Source organism: Drosophila mojavensis, unplaced genomic scaffold, assembly GCF_018153725.1.
Source record: "Drosophila mojavensis isolate 15081-1352.22 unplaced genomic scaffold, ASM1815372v1 contig_136, whole genome shotgun sequence".
Taxonomy (NCBI): Eukaryota; Metazoa; Arthropoda; class Insecta; order Diptera; family Drosophilidae; genus Drosophila; species Drosophila mojavensis.
The window spans coordinates 8,351,318-8,370,059 of record NW_025318667.1 but is presented as its reverse complement, the minus strand read 5'-3'; the positions used below and the strand labels follow the sequence as shown (position 1 = coordinate 8,370,059).

The window sequence follows — 18,742 nt, the reverse complement described above, 5'->3', positions numbered from 1 at the left end:
CCGGTTCAAGGCGCCTGGCGCAACAGCCGCAGCAGCAACACAATGGCTGTTAGCCAGAAACCTAGGTAGAGCCCTGCGGGCGGTGCCTGAGCTACCTGCCACTCTTGGGCAGGTAAACACAAATTGAAGTGCGTGAGCGATGGTCGGCGAGTGGGTGACGTTCCTGGAAAGCCCAGGGAAAGCACCACATTCAATTGAATGAATCGAACTGGGTGAGAGATTGAGTCAGTCTTCTATTGCAAGTGCAGCGAACAGGTCGTGCCAAAGACGGAAAAACCATGGAGCATCCATACAACCCATACAAAATGTTCGCACACACCAGTGACAAAACATTGCCGAATGTTTAATGAAATAATCACGATTCGAATCAATTGCAGCCCTCAAGACATTGAGGCGAGCGCCTGCTTCAGAAGAGGCACCTACATCGAGCTGTCGACGGGCGTGTTGCGCCGTGTGGAGGACATACGCACCGAGGATTTCATTCAGTCGGCGTTGCGTTGTCCGCAATTCGACCTCAAGGAGGCGACGGTGGTCAAGATAGACAGGAGCTCAGAGCATATGAACAAGATTACGTTTAGCTATGATATGCAGCATTTGAAGGTGCGGCCATTGCACATTTATTGAATTTGATTTGGATTTAATTTGTGCTCCGTTCTAGGTCACCATGGAGGTGGCATCGGCTCATCCTTTATTTGTGTATGGCCAGGGCTGGGCATCGTGCAACCCGCAATTGAGCTTTGATCTTTACGAGCTAAAGTGCCAGCAATTGCAGGTCGGTGACATTTGCCTTTCGTTGGTGGAACGTGAGCAGCCACCACCGCCACCGGTGGAGGCTCTGGATCTTCAGCCTGTTCCACTACTGGAAGCCCAATGGACAAACTGTCAATCTGCAGCACTGCCCCAGCATCCGTATCAAGTGTATGCGGAGATGGCAAATCTTGTGGCAGCCTATACACAACATTTGATTGGCAAAATGGCAAATTGACAAATTAATTCACTTAATTCATTTCTTATATATTGATTAAATATGTACTGTAGTAATGTATTTAGTATTAAATTAATAAAATCTTGAAAGTATAGACGTAAAATATATTTCTAAGTTCGTTTCCTTTAAACTTGAGCTCTTATAAATAAGTATCAAAATGATTTTGAATTTAAAATTTGTAAATAGTTTTTGCATAAAAATTTGAAAAAAAACTGCGATCTTTGTTTACGCAGTGCTGCCAAGCACTTTACTATCGGTTACCGAATCAATCGATAGTTGTGTGCTGAAAACCGTAACATATATCGAATAATGTGGACACACTGTTTGTCAGTGGTTGACATCTCCATGAACTGAACGTGAAAGCCAAAACAACAAAAACAATTCGGTGGCGCAAATTTAATGTACATATATGATCACAAGCCTTGGTGATCTTTCGATGAAAAGCGCTGTCTTACCGCTGGGCAATTGCAATAATGCCAACGAGGATGCATCGATACTGACCGATGGTTCTGGCTACAAGAGCAACAAAAGGAGCGGTAACAAACACATTGTGAACGACAACACCAGCAGCAACAGCAACAGCAACAACAATATTAATAATAACAACAACAGCAACATTAATAATATAAATGAAAATACGCTGTGGCCTCCAGCACACGATATGCAAGCGTCCGCCAACGCTAATCCAGTGCTGCGTAATATAAACAATGATATGACAAAGGGCATTTCGCGTAAAGTGCATCAATGCAGGAGTAAGTGACCCATCCATCCATCTATCAGCTCTCCCAACTGCCTATGTATGTACAGTCTGTAGCTGTAACTGTCTGCATTTGCTTCTTATATTCACAGTGCAATTCTCATCCAATGATCGAGGAGATAAAATGGGCGGCGACGACATGCGCATGTCGAAGATCATGCGCCGCCTGCACAACGAATCTAGCCCGGCGGCTGCTCTCGAACTATGCAATAAACTGGACATGGCCGTGCGGACTCCAGTCAATGTGGGCTATTTGACTCGGTCTTTTGACGTTATCTTGGATGGGATGCTGTCGTTGTTTAAACAATGCCCGGCCCCAGTGCTAGAGGAGTGCAGCAAAACTCTTGGAGTGATTGGCTACATCAATCGCATGTCATATCCCATCTATGAGGACTTCATTGTGAATAACTTTAGGATGCACAAGCGCATGCAAAAATATTTAATTGTTGCGCTACAGACGACGCTCAGGTGAGTGTCATCCCATGTCCACGTGAACCGTGATCTGTACGCCTGCTTTATTTTAGCTGCGACACAAAGGGCGATCTGCACATTTTTTCGGACAAGATAATGGCCCTATTGAAAGACTTTCTGGAGGGAGCCGAGAGCCCCGACATCTTCATGGGCATCAGTACGTGCATTGTGCAGTTCTCGCTCAATTATCGCGACACTTTCGAGTGCCATTTTACGGATGTGGTGGACATCATCATTGGCTGGCAGCTGGAGGTTGGCCAGCCCGAGGAAGTGAGGACGCATTGCGCCTACGTGCTGGAGCAGCTGACACCATATTTTAGCAAGCAATTGGACTTTAGCTATGGACTTTTAACCCAGTTCATCGAGGACATATCGGACAAATCGGAGCGCCTGGACGAGCGGATCGGCGCCTTCGTTGGCGCCTTCAATACGCTGCTCAAATGTCTCACCCGCATGCACATTTCATGCGAGTCAATCGTTGCCCTAGCACTCGTGCATCTCATCAAAGTGCTGCCCGCCATGCTGGAGAACCCGCACGGCGTAGGCGACGATGCTCTGATGAATATCAATGAGCTGTTCTGCATTTGCTTGCTCAATGGCTATGCCAATCCGGACGCAGAGACTCTCGACAAGTTAATCCACATGCAGTTCGAGCACATATCCAAATTGTTCGACTCTCAAAAGTTGAGTTGCCTGTATTTGCTGTTGTGCACGGTGCGGAAGCTGCGCGCTCGTGTGCCCGCCAGCCTGGTCCAACTGATCTTTCAGTCGGATCCCGCTGATGCTGCAGAGCAGACATATTTGACCAGCATACGACTACAGAACGAGACAAAGGCCCACAAGCTGCTGCTGCGCACCTGCCAGGAGACGTTGCTGATTAAGAATGTGCCCATCTTGCAGCAGGCATACAAGCAGCTCGTCCAGGACGTGGACAAATGCATCTCACAGCTGGCCCAGGCCGAGTGCGATTCCAGCGAAGCGGAAATCTTGCTCATCTTTCATTTGGCCACATTGGCGGCACTGGCCAAACAGACGTCCTCAATCATTGGCATGTACGCCTGCAAGCCATCCATACTGGAGCTCTTGATAACCAATTGTCGTGCTGGCGAATTGAGCATCTGGTCGAAGCATCCGACCACCCATCATGCCATACTCGGCCTGCTCGTCGTCCACTGCCAGGCCAATCACAATTTCCGCAACAACTCGAGTCTGCTACGCGAGAGCGACGCCGACAAGAACCTGCATCCGGGCAGCTGCCAGTCGCCGACGGCTCACAGCTTCGGTCAGATACTGAAGTTCTTGGCCCACTGCTTGGTGAGCAGTGCACAGCTGGCGCCGGTCAATATCAAGCATCTGCTCGGCTGGACAAAATCTCTGCTGGTAGAGTGTGGCTCGCGCTGCGCCGTATTGCTGGAGCATGACGATTTCATGACCATTTGCGAGAGCATTGCGAGCACAGCTGCCAAATACGCGCCCCTGGAGAGTGCTCTGTGCATCCAGGCCGTGCTCGGCTATGGCACATCGAATCTGAGCCTTGAGCTGCTCCTTTTGTATCGCGAGACGGCGCTGCAGCAGCTCCAATCGCTGGTCAGCAGCGCCCATGAGGCCTACGCCCAGATCTATGCCCAGCTGCCGCTCAGCTTGATCATCGCCCGACGCGTGCCCTCCGGCATTGGCAGCAATCACATTTGCGTCTGGCAGCAGCGCCTGAGCCAGTGCAGCGCCATGCGCGAAAATGTCTTTCGGGATTTCTTTGAGCGCCTGCAAACGCCGGAACAACAGCCATTCGGCGAGTGCTTGCGGTCGATGTTCATACGCAGCTGCCAGGTGACGCAGCTCGACGAGCGGCAGGAGAAGCTCTCCCAGTGCACGCGCCGCTGTCAGCGTCTGGCCACCGTCTGGCTGCAGTTCGAGGCGGCGCGCTTCTGTGTCGACCAGAAGCTGCGCACGCCGCTGGGCAAGCCGCAGGACACGTTCCTCGCCTTCGAGGCCATTGTGACGCGCTATGCCCGACTTCTCAGTGGCTGTGGCAAGGACAATGAGCGTCGAGACTTCGACGATCTCTCACTGCAGCAGCTCTCCAACACGCGTGCCAACTTGAACCTGCTGCTGGGCTTCCTGGATGCGCTTGAGAAGCTCATCTACAATGCGGCCGAGGGCAGCGCCTTTGCACTGCGCGCACCCGAGAAGCCAGTCAGCGCCTTCTTCCGGCTCAACAATCCCACATGCCAGTCCTGGTTCAATCGCATTCGCACCAGCGTCATTATCATAGCCATGCACTGTCATCAGCCGGAGCTGGTCATACGCTATGCCCAGGTAGGTTTCATTGCTTTCGATTCTCTGAACTCATTGAAGGAGTGAAAATATCCCAAGACCCTTGATTAGAGCGTTCAGCTAAGTTGATCTGGCCATGTCCGCTCTTTCTGATCGTCTGTCCGTCAGCATGAACTCTATAATCTCGTAAACTATAAAAGGTAGAGATCCAGAATTTGACATCTAGATTCTTGTAAAGTACACGCAGCCCAAGCATATAATTTTTTTCCGATAACTGTACCATATTCTTATTATCGATAAAAATCGATCGCTCGTTTGTTCTGCATCCATAATAGAAAAATTTAGTGTAATATTTGTGTTTGGGTGCAGAGTATTTCCCAGTCGAGCATTCTCTACCATACTCTAGTTTAAAAGACTTTGGAATTCGTACTTATTTCCGTCTCTTTTCACAGCAAATCCTGCTCACCCATAAGACGCAGGACTCCACGTACAGCCAGGCGATAGTCTACCTGGCCTGGGCCTTTGTCAGCTGCCAGGAATCGGACTCGCTGCGCGGCCTGTACGTGTGGGCGCGCGCGCGCAGCAGCAAGTGCTACAAGTGGCTGCTGTCTGCCGCAGATCAGGCAGCTGAGCGCACGGAGCTGGCGCTGGCCGGCTACCGGTCCGTTCTGGCCGATGGGGATCTGGAGACGCATACGCGCCAGTTTGTGCAGGCGCAGCTGTTCGAGTGCCTGCACTGCACGGGACAGTGGACGCAGCTAGTGGAGCTGAAGGCGAAGTGGAAGCGCGCCGGCGACAACATCCAGGTGAATCCCTTCCTGCACAAGAGCATGACGCAGCTGAGTGTGCTGGAGCAGCTGCTGGCCAAGAGCGAGGCCACATCGGACGAGCTGAACGCTGCGCTGCACACGCTGAGCATCTGGCCCAGCGACAACGAGCCGCACGCCAGCTTCTCGGCCGACTGTGTGCTCGAGAAGCTGGAGAACATTGTGCTGCAGCAGTGCCACTCAGTGGACGACCACAAGCCGTTTGAGGTGGGTCCACCCGTGCAGCAGCTGCTGGACATGAACTGGCGCGAGTGCCTGCTCAACTACAGCTGCGAGCAGCAGCACTGGCAGCAGCTGACGCTGCTGAAGCACATCACCCAGACGCTGAGCAGCAGCCAGGAGCCGCTGATGCTGCTGCCCATGGACAACAAGGGCAGAGAGGAGCGCCAGCAGCAGCAGCTGCAGCAGGGGCATCAACATCATCAGCACCATATTGGCAGCTTGGGCAGCTCCTTATTCCTGCGCTGCGTCGCCTGGACGCAGCTGCTGCGCAATCACTGCAACGTGAACAGCCTGGGCAATCTCTATCTGGAGACGGCGGCGGTGGCGCGCGAGGAGGGCAACCAGTCCACCTGCCAGGCCATGCTGGAGCTGTTCTTTGGCCAGCCACTCGCAGACGTTGCGGGCTACCTGTTGACCAATTCGCCGGACATCAACAATTTGCAGCTGCTGCATGGCTACACCGAGGTGGCCAAGTGCCTGCACCTCCAACAGCAGCTCCAGCCGCAACAGCAGCAGCAGCATTTGCAGTGCAGCGAGCTGAGCGCCATCAATGTGTGCACATCGCTTTGCCTGGCCATACAGAAGCAGCTGCCGCAGCCGGAGCTGACTTCCAATGTAGGGGCCGAGCTGTTGCTGACACTCTCCGATTGGATAGCCGCGCGCAGCTGCAACGGGCTGGCCACCAACATGTCCACCCACATGCAGCAGCTGCTGGAGCAGCTGCCCGAGTGCCCCTTGGCGCGCAGCGGGACACAGCCGACGACGCTGCCGCACGGCGAGCGATTGGTGGCGCGCCTGATCAATGCCAGCCTGCAGCAGCGGCCGAACAACGAGGAGGCGCTCATCGCGTATGGCAACTGGTGCTATCGCTGGGGCAAGAAGACCGTCGACAGCGGCACCGTGCTCAGCCAGGCGGATATCACGGCCATTGGCGAGGCGCTGGGCGGCGAGCAGCCCCTGGATGGCGACACGCTGCAGGAGCTGCTGGAGGCACTGCGCACGGAGCCCCAGCCGGGCAACAACTGCGAGGAGGACGAACTGCAAACGGATGCACAGTGCGAGCTGCGACTGCGACAGCTCAGCGTGCTGGCCGACAAGCCAGCCAGCGTGCTGGAGTCGATTGTGCGCATCTGGCGTCGGGCCATGGCCAATACCTTTGACTACTACAAGGCAGCGGCAGGCTCCTATTTCCAGTATCTCAGCCTGAAGGCGGGCTCCGGCGAGGGATGTGCGGTGCAGCCGCAGCAGCCGCAACAGCCGCGTTTCCATGTCGACGACAGCAACATGGTGACGACAACGCTGCGTCTGCTGCGCCTGATTGTGAAGCATGCCAGCGGACTGCAGGATGTGCTGGAGCAGGGCCTGAAGACGACGCCGATTGGGCCGTGGAAGGTCATCATTCCGCAGCTCTTCAGCCGGCTCAATCATCATGAGCCGTATGTCAGGAAGAGTGTGTGTGCGCTGCTCTGCCGCCTGGCCGAGAGTCGGCCGCAGCTGGTCACCTTTCCGGCCGTGGTGGGCGCCAATCGTGAGCTCCAGGCCACGCCCATCAACAGCAGCGCCAGCAGCGGCGGCGGCAGCGGCAGCAGCAGCAGCCCGGCACAGAGCTATGCAATATTGTTGAATGCGCTGACCAAACAGTCGCCCGAGGTGGTGCAGCATGTCCAGCTGCTGGTCAAGGAGCTGCGACGCGTCTGCCTGCTCTGGGATGAGTATTGGATACACTCGCTGGCGCACATCTACAACAGCTACGTGGGCCGTGTCAGCGGATTGGCCAGCGAGTTCAAGCCCGACGATCATGAGGGCAAGCAGAATCGCTTCGATAGCTGGCGCCCGCAGCTGATCAGCGATATGGAGGCGCTGATGGCATTCACCACCCGCGAGGCGGAGACCAACTACGAGCGCAGCTTCAAGCGGCGCTTCGATGCGCCCATTGCGAGCACGCTGGAGGCGCTGCGTAGTCGCCCGTACCCGGAGGCATGGGACAAGCTGAAGCAACTCTACCACGTGCTGCAGTCCAACATGCTGCGCGGCACGAGCAGCACTCTGAGAATGCAGACGATCAGTCCGGTGCTGTGCGAAATTGGACGCATGCGCATTTCGATGCCGGGCCTGGACGCGCAAGACGAACAGCAGCCGGTGCACATTGAGAGCGTGGAGAGCACCGTCTGCATTCTGCCCACCAAGACGAAGCCCAAGAAGGTCGCCTTCTATGGCAGCAATGGGCAGAAGTACACGTTCCTCTTTAAGGGCCTGGAGGATCTGCATCTGGATGAGCGCATCATGCAATTCCTGTCCATATCGAATGCCATCATGGCTACCAAAAATGATACGCCGCACAGCTGCTATCGCGCCCATCACTACTCGGTCATACCGCTGGGCCCCCAGTCGGGTCTGATCAGCTGGGTGGATGGGGTCACTCCGCTGTTTGCCCTGTACAAGAAATGGCAGCAGCGCCAGCCTCAGCCGGCCACAGGCGCCACATCGCGCCGCCTCACCGATCTCTACTACAACAAGCTGTCGCCACTGCTGGCCAAGCACAACATGCTAGTCACGGATCCGCGTCGCCAGTGGCCCTTGTCGGTGCTGCGACAGGTGCTTAGCGAGCTGCAGCAGGAGACGCCGGCGGATCTGCTCTCCCGTGAGCTGTGGTGCCATGCGGGCAGCGCCGCCGAGTGGCGCCAGTCAGTGCGTCGCTACACGAACTGCATGGCCGTCATGTCCGTCATTGGCTATGTGATTGGCCTGGGCGATCGCCACCTGGACAATGTGCTCATCAACCTGAGCAGCGGCGACATCGTCCACATCGACTACAATGTCTGCTTCGAGAAGGGCCGCACTCTGCGCATACCCGAGCGTGTGCCCTTCCGCCTGACACAGAATATGGTGCACGCCCTGGGTATTACCGGCATTGAGGTAAGTGCACAATTCATAAGTTCTATTAGTGTTCTTATCATGCTCCGCAGAGACTTCGTATTTAAGTCTAAGGTTTTGCCTATGCTAGCCCGAAAGACTCATTCTATATCTCATATGTCTTAGATTCTTAAATTCACCATATAATTCTAGGCGTATCTTAACTCCTTAAGGGCCTTAGCCTCCTAGCTCCTTAGCTCCTTAGGGTTTTAAGTCCTTAAGATCGTTAGCTCTCTAAGGTCCTTAGCTCCTTAAGGGCCTTAGCTTCCTGTGGGCACTAGCTCGCTAAGAGTTTTAGCTTTTTAAGGGATCTTAAATATCCTTAAGGTTCCTTATGGCTGCAGTTTCTTTGATCTTGCCCAACATATTTTAAACTTTTTATTTCAGCCGAACTTATTTACGAAATACCTGAAATAACTGCCCAACATCAGCTGTTATAAGGGGATTGTAATAAAATACCCTACCCTCATGTTGTGCATTCAATCTAACTAACACCTGGTGTAGTATTCTTTGTAAATATTCGTATTTCGCATTTGCAATTAACACGATATTTCAGCTTTGACTTTTAATTCAAATAATTGTTTAAGTTCTCCTATTGCCACCTGCTTTCTCAAGTTTTCCCAGCCCGACTGGACGACGCCTCGAACTGGGCTTTCAACTCACCCCACTCAAGCTTAGCAATAACAATTGCTAAAATGCTCATTTGAGTCTCTAGTTAGGATATGCACAGTGCTCATGTGTTCAGCTCTCTTTCAGAAGCCAACTGAGATAGAGAGCTAATAATGGGTCAGTATAGATTGTTTCAATGAGACGTGAACTCTGCGTGAGTTAAGGCTGGATTTCCTAATGGTTTTCCTTAGTCTGTATGCCCCATTAATCAATCCCATTTCACTAAACCGTCAATAAATGTCTTTGATTCTGTTCATTGTGATCTCCCAAGTGATCGATGTAGCACCCCTCGGGGTTTCTCCCCCTCCCATTAAAGGTATTCCTTCTTGTGATTTACATCCGATTTATTTTGTATTTATTGCGCGCCCTGGCACTGAGTTGAGAGTTTTTCTGTGGGCTTACATTCCTTGGCGGCTGTGTAGCCGTTGCAGCTGTTGCTATCGATGCGCTGCTTGACACTGTCCGAGGGCAGGTTGAGCTCCAGGTCGGCATCGATGCGACAGCAGCTGCTGGACTTGCAGCAGAGCGTCTGGGCGAACGCACGCCGAAAGCCGGCATTCTTCCATGAGTAGATGATGGGATTGAGCGCCGAGTTGGCCATGGCCAGCGAGAAGGCTGTCTTGTAGATCATCGAGTTGCTGCGGCACACGCGAAACAGCTGGGCGATCGCCACACAGAAGTAGGGCAGCCAGCAGAGCGTGAAGCAGCCCATGATGAAGACCACAATCTGCACGCTCTTCCAGTCCGGGTGCAGCATGCTGTGGCTGCTGTGCGTGTTGTAGACGACAGACTGGCGCAATCGCTGCGCCTGCTTGGACGCCTCGCGCATGATGCGCCAGTAGAAGACCAGCATGCATATCCAGATGATGGCGAATCCGGGCGTTATGATCCCAGCCACATACCATGGCAGCAGCACCTCGTCAAACTCGCAGCCCTGCGCCGCGGACCACTTGTTCCAGAATATGGGTATCAGAGCCACCAGAGCGCCCACACACCAGTTCAATGTGATGATCATGTAGGCGACGCGACGCGTCATATAGCTGCCATAAATGAGCAAGGATTTCGATTAGCTGAGCACTCAAGAGGGGACAACATACAAATTAAATATAACGAAAGCATCGGAAGTGGAAATAAGTATCGAGTAAGCCAGCTATCATCGCTAAAATTATACGAGTGTCATACGTTCATTTATGGACTGTAGACGTTGGCCTTAAGTGAAAATAACCCAAAACACGCTATAAAGATAAGATTCGGATATTGGAGATTATATGTACAATCGACCAAGACATAAACTGCCTATTGTAATAGTTGACTAGGCGATAGCTGCTGCCATTTGCCCACCTGGGTCAGATAATATATTCACAATGACGTCTACCGATATGAAAGCCCAGTGGAAAGCCCGCTGAGCTGGGACTCATCTTGAGGTATACTGAGTCAAAATTTGGTGTTCATAGTTCAAGAGATATAGCAAAGTAGAGTACGGTTATAACTAACGTATATGGGCAAACTTTTATGGTTATAGCGTCTTGCGGGTATGTCGATGGTTCCTTGAGCGTCGTTATAATCGGATTCTACTGTATATGATATCGAAATATTAGCTATATAAGATTCTTCTAGACATTGCACTATATTATGGGCTGGTTAGTTATACAAGGTATAAGCTATACTTGGTCTTTCAATGACTAGTTTAATGTCTTTAGCAATAGCTAACGTATCAGCCTAGCTTAAAATAGCTACTTGAAATCGATCTTTATCGATTTTTATTTTAACATTTTTCTTTAGCAGTTAATAACACTGTAAATCAATTAGTTTATCAGACGGAATGTATATAGAAGTAAGTCAGCTGAGTAAGTCGGAAAACAGAAACAGATCTGTAAGAATTTACAGTTTAAAATTCTTGTTTCATATCGACTTTGATCGATTTGACGATGGAGAATCTAATGATCATTATGGATATAAGAAGACTAAAATCGGATTAGTTTTTAAGTCGGAATGCATATAGAAATAAGTCAGACGGGGGGACAGCTAAGCGGATCGAAAGATTCCAATGCAATTCAGACTCGGAAGACAAGCAGATTATAGATCTGCATAGACTTAGTCCGACTCGAAACCCGAATTGTTATAGACAATAGTTCATGTGAAGACTTACCGTCTGTAGTGCAGAGCGTACATGACCGCGATATAACGATCCACGGCGATGGAGATGAGCGTCAGTATGGAGACGCAGCAGGCGCAGATGAAGAGAAAGAAGCGAAACAAACAGAAGCCGCGCAGTCTGCCCAGATCGAGGCTGCTGCCCATGTAGAAGACGACGTGATAGGGCAGGGCGACGCCCACAATGAAGTCGGAGATGGCCAGCGATAGGATGAACAGATTCGATATGACCGAGCGCAGATTGCGGCAGGTGCGCACGGCGACAATGGTGAGCGCATTGCCCACCAGAATGATGACAAAGATGATCGCATTGATGATCAGCCAGAGCAGGAGGCCAGCGTTAATCCGGGAGGGCAGCTGCGCTCCAACGGTGGCGGCAACAGTTGTCATATCCATATCCATGAGGGCATCCTCTAGCCCGTTAGCTGTTGTTGTGGCGAAAGTGCGGCTGCTGCTGCTGTTGCTGCTGCTGTTGCTGGTGCTGTTGCTGATGCTATTGTTGCTATTATCGCTGGGGTTTAACCAAGCGTACTCCTGACTGTCCATGACACCCACTCGACCCGCACGACCCGCACGACCCACACGACGATTCGGGAATCTCCCGCACTCAATACACAATTAACGTGAGCAGCTGTCAAAAAATCAGATCAGCCAATGTGAAGCGCGGCCACGAAACGCACCGAGCGCCAGTTTTGAGCAATCTGCCAGCCGGCCACTCCACATGGGGCAAGGACTTTGGTGTTTAGCCAGCGCAATATGTGGGCGTCGTTTGTTTACGTTTCGGTTCGCTATTATCCGCAGCACCAACTGATAACGGCGACCTGATCCAGCGTGAGAAACGCAATCCGCTAGCACAGCTCTCGACCACATTTCCAGCTACCCTACACCAAAGCAACGTTGATTTGCCACTGCCAATCGAGTAGGGTATGCTGCTCAGTCGACTCGATTGGCCCCACTGTGCGAGTGTGTGCGAGTGTGTGCAACTGTGTGGGGGAGGGGCTACATGATTATTAGCTATCTAATGTGGCTGACACATTTCTATCGATATCGATATGGAGGCATTCGTATGCGCTTAACGTATTTTTAGCACTTCACAAATTAACCCTAGGTGAGCCGCAGAGCTTACATCTATTAATGTATCAAGTGGTAATTGATAAGTGGATTATTTGTTTATCTACATTTCGCTTGGCCCCCGGTCGAGGCTAGGCGCATGTTAAAGTTCATGTTAGCGGGCAGCCAGAATGAGTCAATATAGAAAATATATTTATCCTCATGTTATGCCCATAATCAAACTCTAAAAACAGCTGACAGCGTTTACTTATGTATGACTGCAAAAAAATACTATATATGTATATAATATATATATTTATATATTTACCAGCTGGTTTAAGTAGCTTGTAAATTGACAGAGAAATCAACAAACAGAGAACAAACAATGTAAACAAATTTGATAAAAGCCCATTGAAATGCTAGCGATTTATCAGCTGCATAAATTGCCTAGTAAATAAACATTTGCACGCGTTAATGCTATGGGAGAAATGTGTTTGGCCAACGCGTCGTATGGGTAATAATCAGATAAACTATTTACGATGCGCAATCAAGTGTGGGGCCATCGAGCAAGCCACAAATTACGCACAATTTCAAAGTTAAAATCATTCAGCAATGGCTCTATCAGATATTGAATTTATATTTCTAGTATATAGTTGTATATGCAGGTATGCATATGTGGTATAATCATATGTATATCGTATAATCAGTCGTTGTAACAGTCGATATAAAAATGTTCTCTTATTTTACGATGCCTGCAATTTGTTTGCCTTTTTTGTTGTTGTTTAGATATGCCTAGCGATAAAGGCGATTCGTGGGACTTTATTTACGAGTCTATCTGTGAATCGTATCGATTTATGATCATGATACCATATTTGATAATCCATGTCTTTTTTTTTTTCTAGGGCGCCTACCGTCTGGGCTGCGAGTATGTGCTGAAGGTGATGCGCAAGGAGCGCGAAACCCTGCTCACCCTGCTCGAGGCGTTTGTCTATGATCCGTTAGTCGATTGGACAATCAACGAAGATGCCTCGACTCTGAGACGCGCTATCAGTGCGAAACCGCTGGCCTGTGCCGCCGTCTCCAATGAGCTGAAGTGCCTCAAGAAGGACAAGTGCAAGAACAAGCTCTCCGACTGGGACGCCAAGCGACGACACTACGTGAGCAAGCTGAAGCAGTGCCAAAAGTTTTGGTCCAAGTACAAGTGAGTTAACGAGTCGGTAGAGCGCTTTAAAAGACTTTCGACTTTGCCTTAAACAGAAATAGATATATTGGGTCGAGTCCTTTAGTAAAAAAGGCATGTAAAGCCTTCTAAAGTAGACTTAAAGTTATTTTTGGGCTGCCCTTTTTGATCAGTCTTTCTAGTTTTCGTGATGGGTTGCATGTTAGATTATTTTCTTTCTAAGGAAGAAAATCCCTTATTTTAATATATGTGTTGTAAGTCATGTTCCGTATCTTTAAACTTCCTACTTCAATGCCTTTACAAAATGTTTCTTCTGAAGGAAAAAAGTTCGTTATCTTATAAATTCTTAATTACACCAAAGCTGAACTAAAGTTCTTTGTGGTTTGAGCTCTACATTTAATCCTTCTAAAGAAGAAAGTTTAATATTTCAATTTGGAGAACCAATGGGCTCTCCTCTGAATACATTTCCTAACTGGAAAAAAGTTTTTCTATGGTTGTTAAAGTCTTCCCCGTTCTCATCTTGGTTTCTATCCGTATCCATAATGCAGACTGGGTGTATTGCCTCAGCTAACGGACATGATGCGAGAGATTGGGAAGCTGCAGCAGATACAGACGCAGCGCCTGGCCACGGAGCAGGAGCTGTTGAAACTGAACCAGCGCAGCGCCCTGATAGCCGAGATCAATTCACTGGGCACGGCCATTGAGAGTCACAGCTTCAATTCGGCCTCGCCGCGCTACGCCACCAAGCTGTACCACACGGAGGCGTTGGCTCGCCAAGTCCAGTTGCGTCAGCCCGACTTTGAGGCGGTGTCGTCGCTGCTGGGGAGCTATAGGCAATGCCTGGAGCAGCAGCACCTGACCGACTTCAACATGCGGCTGATTCACTTTAAGCTGGACGGAGGCAACTTGCACAGCGAGTACCTGGCCTTGGTGGAGCTGGTGCAGTGCCATTTGCCGCCCCAGACGCTGGAGTCGTACGAAAGCACACGCACCCAGCTGGACGAGCTGTTCGAGCGGCTGAACGATCTGGGCCTGCAGTGCGTGGAGCACATGCAGCAGTATGCGGCCATAATGGCCTACTATCCGGATCATCTGAAGAGCAACAACATCTTTGTGCGCTTCCACGAGAGCTATGCCAACTACTTGGCTAAATCCGAGAGCAGCAACAGCAGAAGCCAACAGAGCGCCGCGATCCAGTTCGACACGGACAGCAAACTGAGCACAGCCCGAACCTTGGAGGCGGTCCAGCTGAGTCTCAGCTGTCAGCTGCACGATTTGACGCAGCACTTTGCCCACGAACAGGCCCTGGCCCAGTCGCAGAGCCCGTCGCACGTCCTGCTGGCGGCTATAAAGCACAGCGGCTGCAGCAAGGTGCAGCTCGATGCGGCGCTCCTGCACACTCTGGAGAAGGCCAACAGTGCGTTCGCCCACTACGAGCGATCGGCTGTGGAGGAGCGTGAAATGAAACTCCTGGAGCATCAGGTGCAGCACATTCAGCTGGTGCGTACAATGTGCCTCAGTGTTACGGAGCCCGTGGACCAGGCCAACGATCACCTCAGCCAGCTACAGGACACGCTGTCCATGCTCATCCAGCTGCAGCACAGCTTCGAGCACGGCCTCACCGCCAGCCTGTTCCGTCTATTGCTGTTGCCAGCCAAGCAGAACCATTTGGAGGCAATTCTACAGCTGGATAGCAACACTCTGGCCGAGCGTTATCATCGATCAATGTCAGTGCAGCAGCAGCAGCAGCAGCAGCAGCAGCAACAGCAGCAGGAGTTGGAGCGATCGGAAAAACAACTGGAGCCGGTGGAGGACTCGTTGCAGCAATTGGCCATTCCACGAGCTTTGGAAACTCAGTTCATGCAATGCCTGCAGCCCGGCTACGATCTCTTCCAGCAGCTTACCAAGGCCCTGGAGCGTGTCACGCGCAATATTAAATTGATCATTGGCGATGTCAACGATGCTCCGACAGAGCAGTACATGGTGAGTGATCCAAGCTAGAGGGACTAAAGTTAGAAATATGAATGAATGAAGCCAGTTGATAGTTGAATGGAAGCTACGTAGTAAGAGTGAGATAATGGAAACAACAGCAATAGTAAGAGAGAGATAAGGATAGAAGAACGATCGAGAGATCGAGGCAGGGAGATAGGCTGAAATGAAAATGACAAAGACAGAACGAAGAATGCGTATGAAAATGACGCATGATTCAGTTTTTGTATACATATATATATATATATATAGATAAACAGTAGGACTAGAGAGTGGTAATAAAATATTTAGACATTTATCTTGAATGGCGTTAAAGATTAAGTAGCCATGCACATATATACCAATTGTGAGTGATCTTTGTATTAGAGGAGAGTTAGAGATGATGTCAGAGCAGAGCTACATAATAGAAGCTATATAATATATGAGATCATTGCCTTGGTATAATGAAAACGTAGAAAGGAAACGAAAGGAATACGGAAATTGAGGAAGAGAGATACCAGAGAAGAGCTATTTATAAGGAAAACTATATGTGAGATAAATGTTTAGGTTTAATAGAGATCTAGGTGTAAGGTGAGCTACAAAGAAAATATCGATTGATCAGAGGTAACGGACTTGGATTTCGAAGTAGCCCAAGAGAATGATAAGATTCCTCACCTAATTAAGCAATTTCGTTTGCAGGAACTGGGCATAATTAAGAATGCTGGCAACCTGATGTCAGAGAAATGCTTCTTCGATCTGGTGCTGCAGACGGTGGACGCCAGCAGGAGCTGGGATCAGCGACTGATGCGAGAGCCGGTACAGAACTTGGTACAGCGCCTGGAGATGACGTGCATTGTGGGCGTGGTGCCGTTGCTCTGCCGTTCCCATTACACTAACTGTTGCACCCGCGGCCAGGAGGTGGCAGCCGCCATTGCCCTGTGCTCGCCGGATGTGCTGCAGCTGTGCGATGGCTTCTTTGCGGCGCTGCAAGCGGAGGCGACGCTGCAGCAGCGCCAGTGCGAAATTGGTCAGCTCAATCAGCTGATCGAGGCACAGACGCTCATCGCAACGGCGCACTACTGGGCATACGGCGAATCGCTGGGCAGCGAGCTGAACTGTGGCCACGTCATCAGTAGGCAGAAGCTGTCCGAGGCAATCAGCCAGAACTTGCAGACGCTGTCGGACAAGGCGCTGGCTATGGAGCGACTGCAGCATCACCTGACCTCGCAGCTAGACCAGCTGCAGACCCATCGCAGCAACTGGAACCGCAATCACATCGACAGCCTGCTGCGCAACGAGCAGCAGCAGCACAAGCTGACCAGCAATCAGCTGGGCGTGATCACTGAGCTGAAGAAATGCGCCAGTGCACTGTGCAGCATCGAGCAGACGGACGGAATTGGCGGAGAGCAGGAGAAACTGCTGCTGGATAACATGGAGCAGTGGCTGCAGGCCTACCAGCAATGGGAGGTGAGTAATGCGCGGATTAGCGCCGTGGAGCAGGCGATTGTCCAGCTGCTGGATCCGGAGGGAGCCATCGATGACTGCTGGGTAAAGAACGTGCAGGGTCTGCTCGAGGATTACACGTGCAAGGTGCAGCGGGAGCTGTCGATGCTGGAGTCGGAGCAGCAGACCAGGCGCAGACTCATCTATGAGGCGCTCAAGGAAGTGCAGGTAAAATGAGTAGAATCACCTCGATTTCTTATTGAGTGTCTAACACATCGTTCCCTCAGCGCCACCAGGAACAGATGCCGCGCATTTACTCGCGCAGCCTGTGCAGCGACTCCGAGGAGCAGGCCAAATTGACACCGCTGGATATTCAGCTGCTTTGTGGTCATGTGCGCGACGCACAGCGCACCCTCATGGACTTCTTTCAGCGTGTGGTGGAGCTGCGCAAGGACATGAGCGGCGAACGGCATGCACTGCACCATGACACGCTCGCCAGATGGCAGCAGCAGCTGCAGCAAATCGAGCAAATGGCTCAGCACGGCGTGGATGACTTCTTCAGGGGCATCGAGGACTTTCTGCAGCATTCAGTGGACAGTGATTCGCTGCCATACGAAACGTTTACGCACAACAAGAGTAAGTAACATGGAATCACTTCCAATTGCCTCACAGTCAAGCAATCTTAATGGCTTCTTTCAGGTGCACCCAATCTGCACGAGCAGAAACGCAATGCGTATGGCGTGTCCGTGTGGAAGAAGATACGCATGAAATTGGAGGGACGCGATCCGGATAGCAATCAGCGTGCCAGCGTCGCTGAACAGGTCGACTACGTGTTACGCGAGGCGACCAATCCGGACAATCTGGCCGTACTATACGAGGGCTGGACGCCATGGGTCTAAGTTGACGGACGTGGCCACAAATTGCCAGCAAATGGCAAACGGGCATCAAAATCGCATAAAACGCATTATGGAACGGGGGTCGGTCACAGTGGCAGGGGGATGCTCGGAAGTGGAGTGCCTGTTGCCAAATGTATCTACATACATACATACATACATACATAATATATATGTATATATCTATATATGCAGGCTGGGGTTGCGCTAACAGGCGCATCGATCACCCCGCTCCCTTCCACATCCACACGACGACCTGCCCCCATCCAGACATCACAAAGTATAGAGGATAATACGACAAATATGGAAGGAGAGAAGGATAACAAACTACAACAAATGGATAGAACATAAAGGAGAACAGGACAACATCGTTTCGGTTGCTTTCGAAGCTCAACAGCTCAACATGCCCACACTCGGCCGAGCAACCCACACAGCGGGCGCCGCAGGACACAGCACCTGATGCGGCCGGCAGGAACACGCCCAAATGCAAGCAAGCAACTCAACGGGACTTGGAGCAGTTCGCGTATCCGTTGCACTTTTCAAATTTGAATTCTCATTTAATCACACTAAAAAAGAAAACACGACGCATATTATTATTTTCAGCCTACAATAGAACGAGAAAGAGAGGAAGAAGAATGGGAGAGAGAGAGAGAGAGAGAGGGAGGAAAAGAAAATGGCTTGTTATATATACATTTATATATATACATATATATATTTTATTTAAATTTAAGCTCAAAAGTTGTTTTAATTTAAGTTTTTATCCTTTTTATCGAACTATCCTACAGCTTACTTGGCATATTTTCAAACCATCAACAGGCGCGGGACATGCGCTCCAATTAGATTTGTTAACTTAAAGCTCTCATTTTGTTTGCTTAATAGTTTCATTCTTTTTGCGGTGAATCAATGCGATCTTCATTAAATATTAATACAAAATAA

At 50.6% G+C, this 18,742-nt stretch overlaps 3 protein-coding genes across 3 annotated transcripts; 2 read left to right on the top strand and 1 right to left on the bottom strand.

The window, feature by feature from the left end:
• Positions 1 to 46: 46 nt before the first annotated feature.
• On the top strand, positions 47 to 985 carry LOC6584981 (ataxin-1-like). Its single transcript, XM_032732597.2, has 3 exons — positions 47 to 307; positions 378 to 600; positions 659 to 985. Exons 1-3 carry the CDS (start codon positions 279 to 281, stop codon positions 983 to 985), a joined length of 579 nt encoding a protein of 192 aa, XP_032588488.1. The 5' UTR covers positions 47 to 278.
• Positions 986 to 1,298: 313 nt separating this feature from the next.
• LOC6584979 (serine/threonine-protein kinase Smg1) lies at positions 1,299 to 18,164 on the top strand. The gene is made up of 9 exons (XM_032732588.2): positions 1,299 to 1,737; positions 1,835 to 2,210; positions 2,267 to 4,529; positions 4,940 to 8,452; positions 13,225 to 13,523; positions 14,051 to 15,485; positions 16,170 to 17,141; positions 17,201 to 17,549; positions 17,613 to 18,164. Exons 1-9 carry the CDS (start codon positions 1,395 to 1,397, stop codon positions 17,810 to 17,812), a joined length of 9,750 nt encoding a protein of 3,249 aa, XP_032588479.1. The 5' UTR covers positions 1,299 to 1,394; the 3' UTR covers positions 17,813 to 18,164.
• On the bottom strand, positions 9,445 to 12,265 carry LOC6584980 (D(1) dopamine receptor). The gene is made up of 2 exons (XM_002010584.4): positions 11,268 to 12,265; positions 9,445 to 10,158 (listed from the first exon to the last, which is right to left on the bottom strand). The coding sequence occupies exons 1-2, from the start codon at positions 11,816 to 11,818 to the stop codon at positions 9,474 to 9,476; spliced, it is 1,236 nt and encodes a 411-aa protein (XP_002010620.1). The 5' UTR covers positions 11,819 to 12,265; the 3' UTR covers positions 9,445 to 9,473.
• Positions 18,165 to 18,742: the final 578 nt, after the last annotated feature.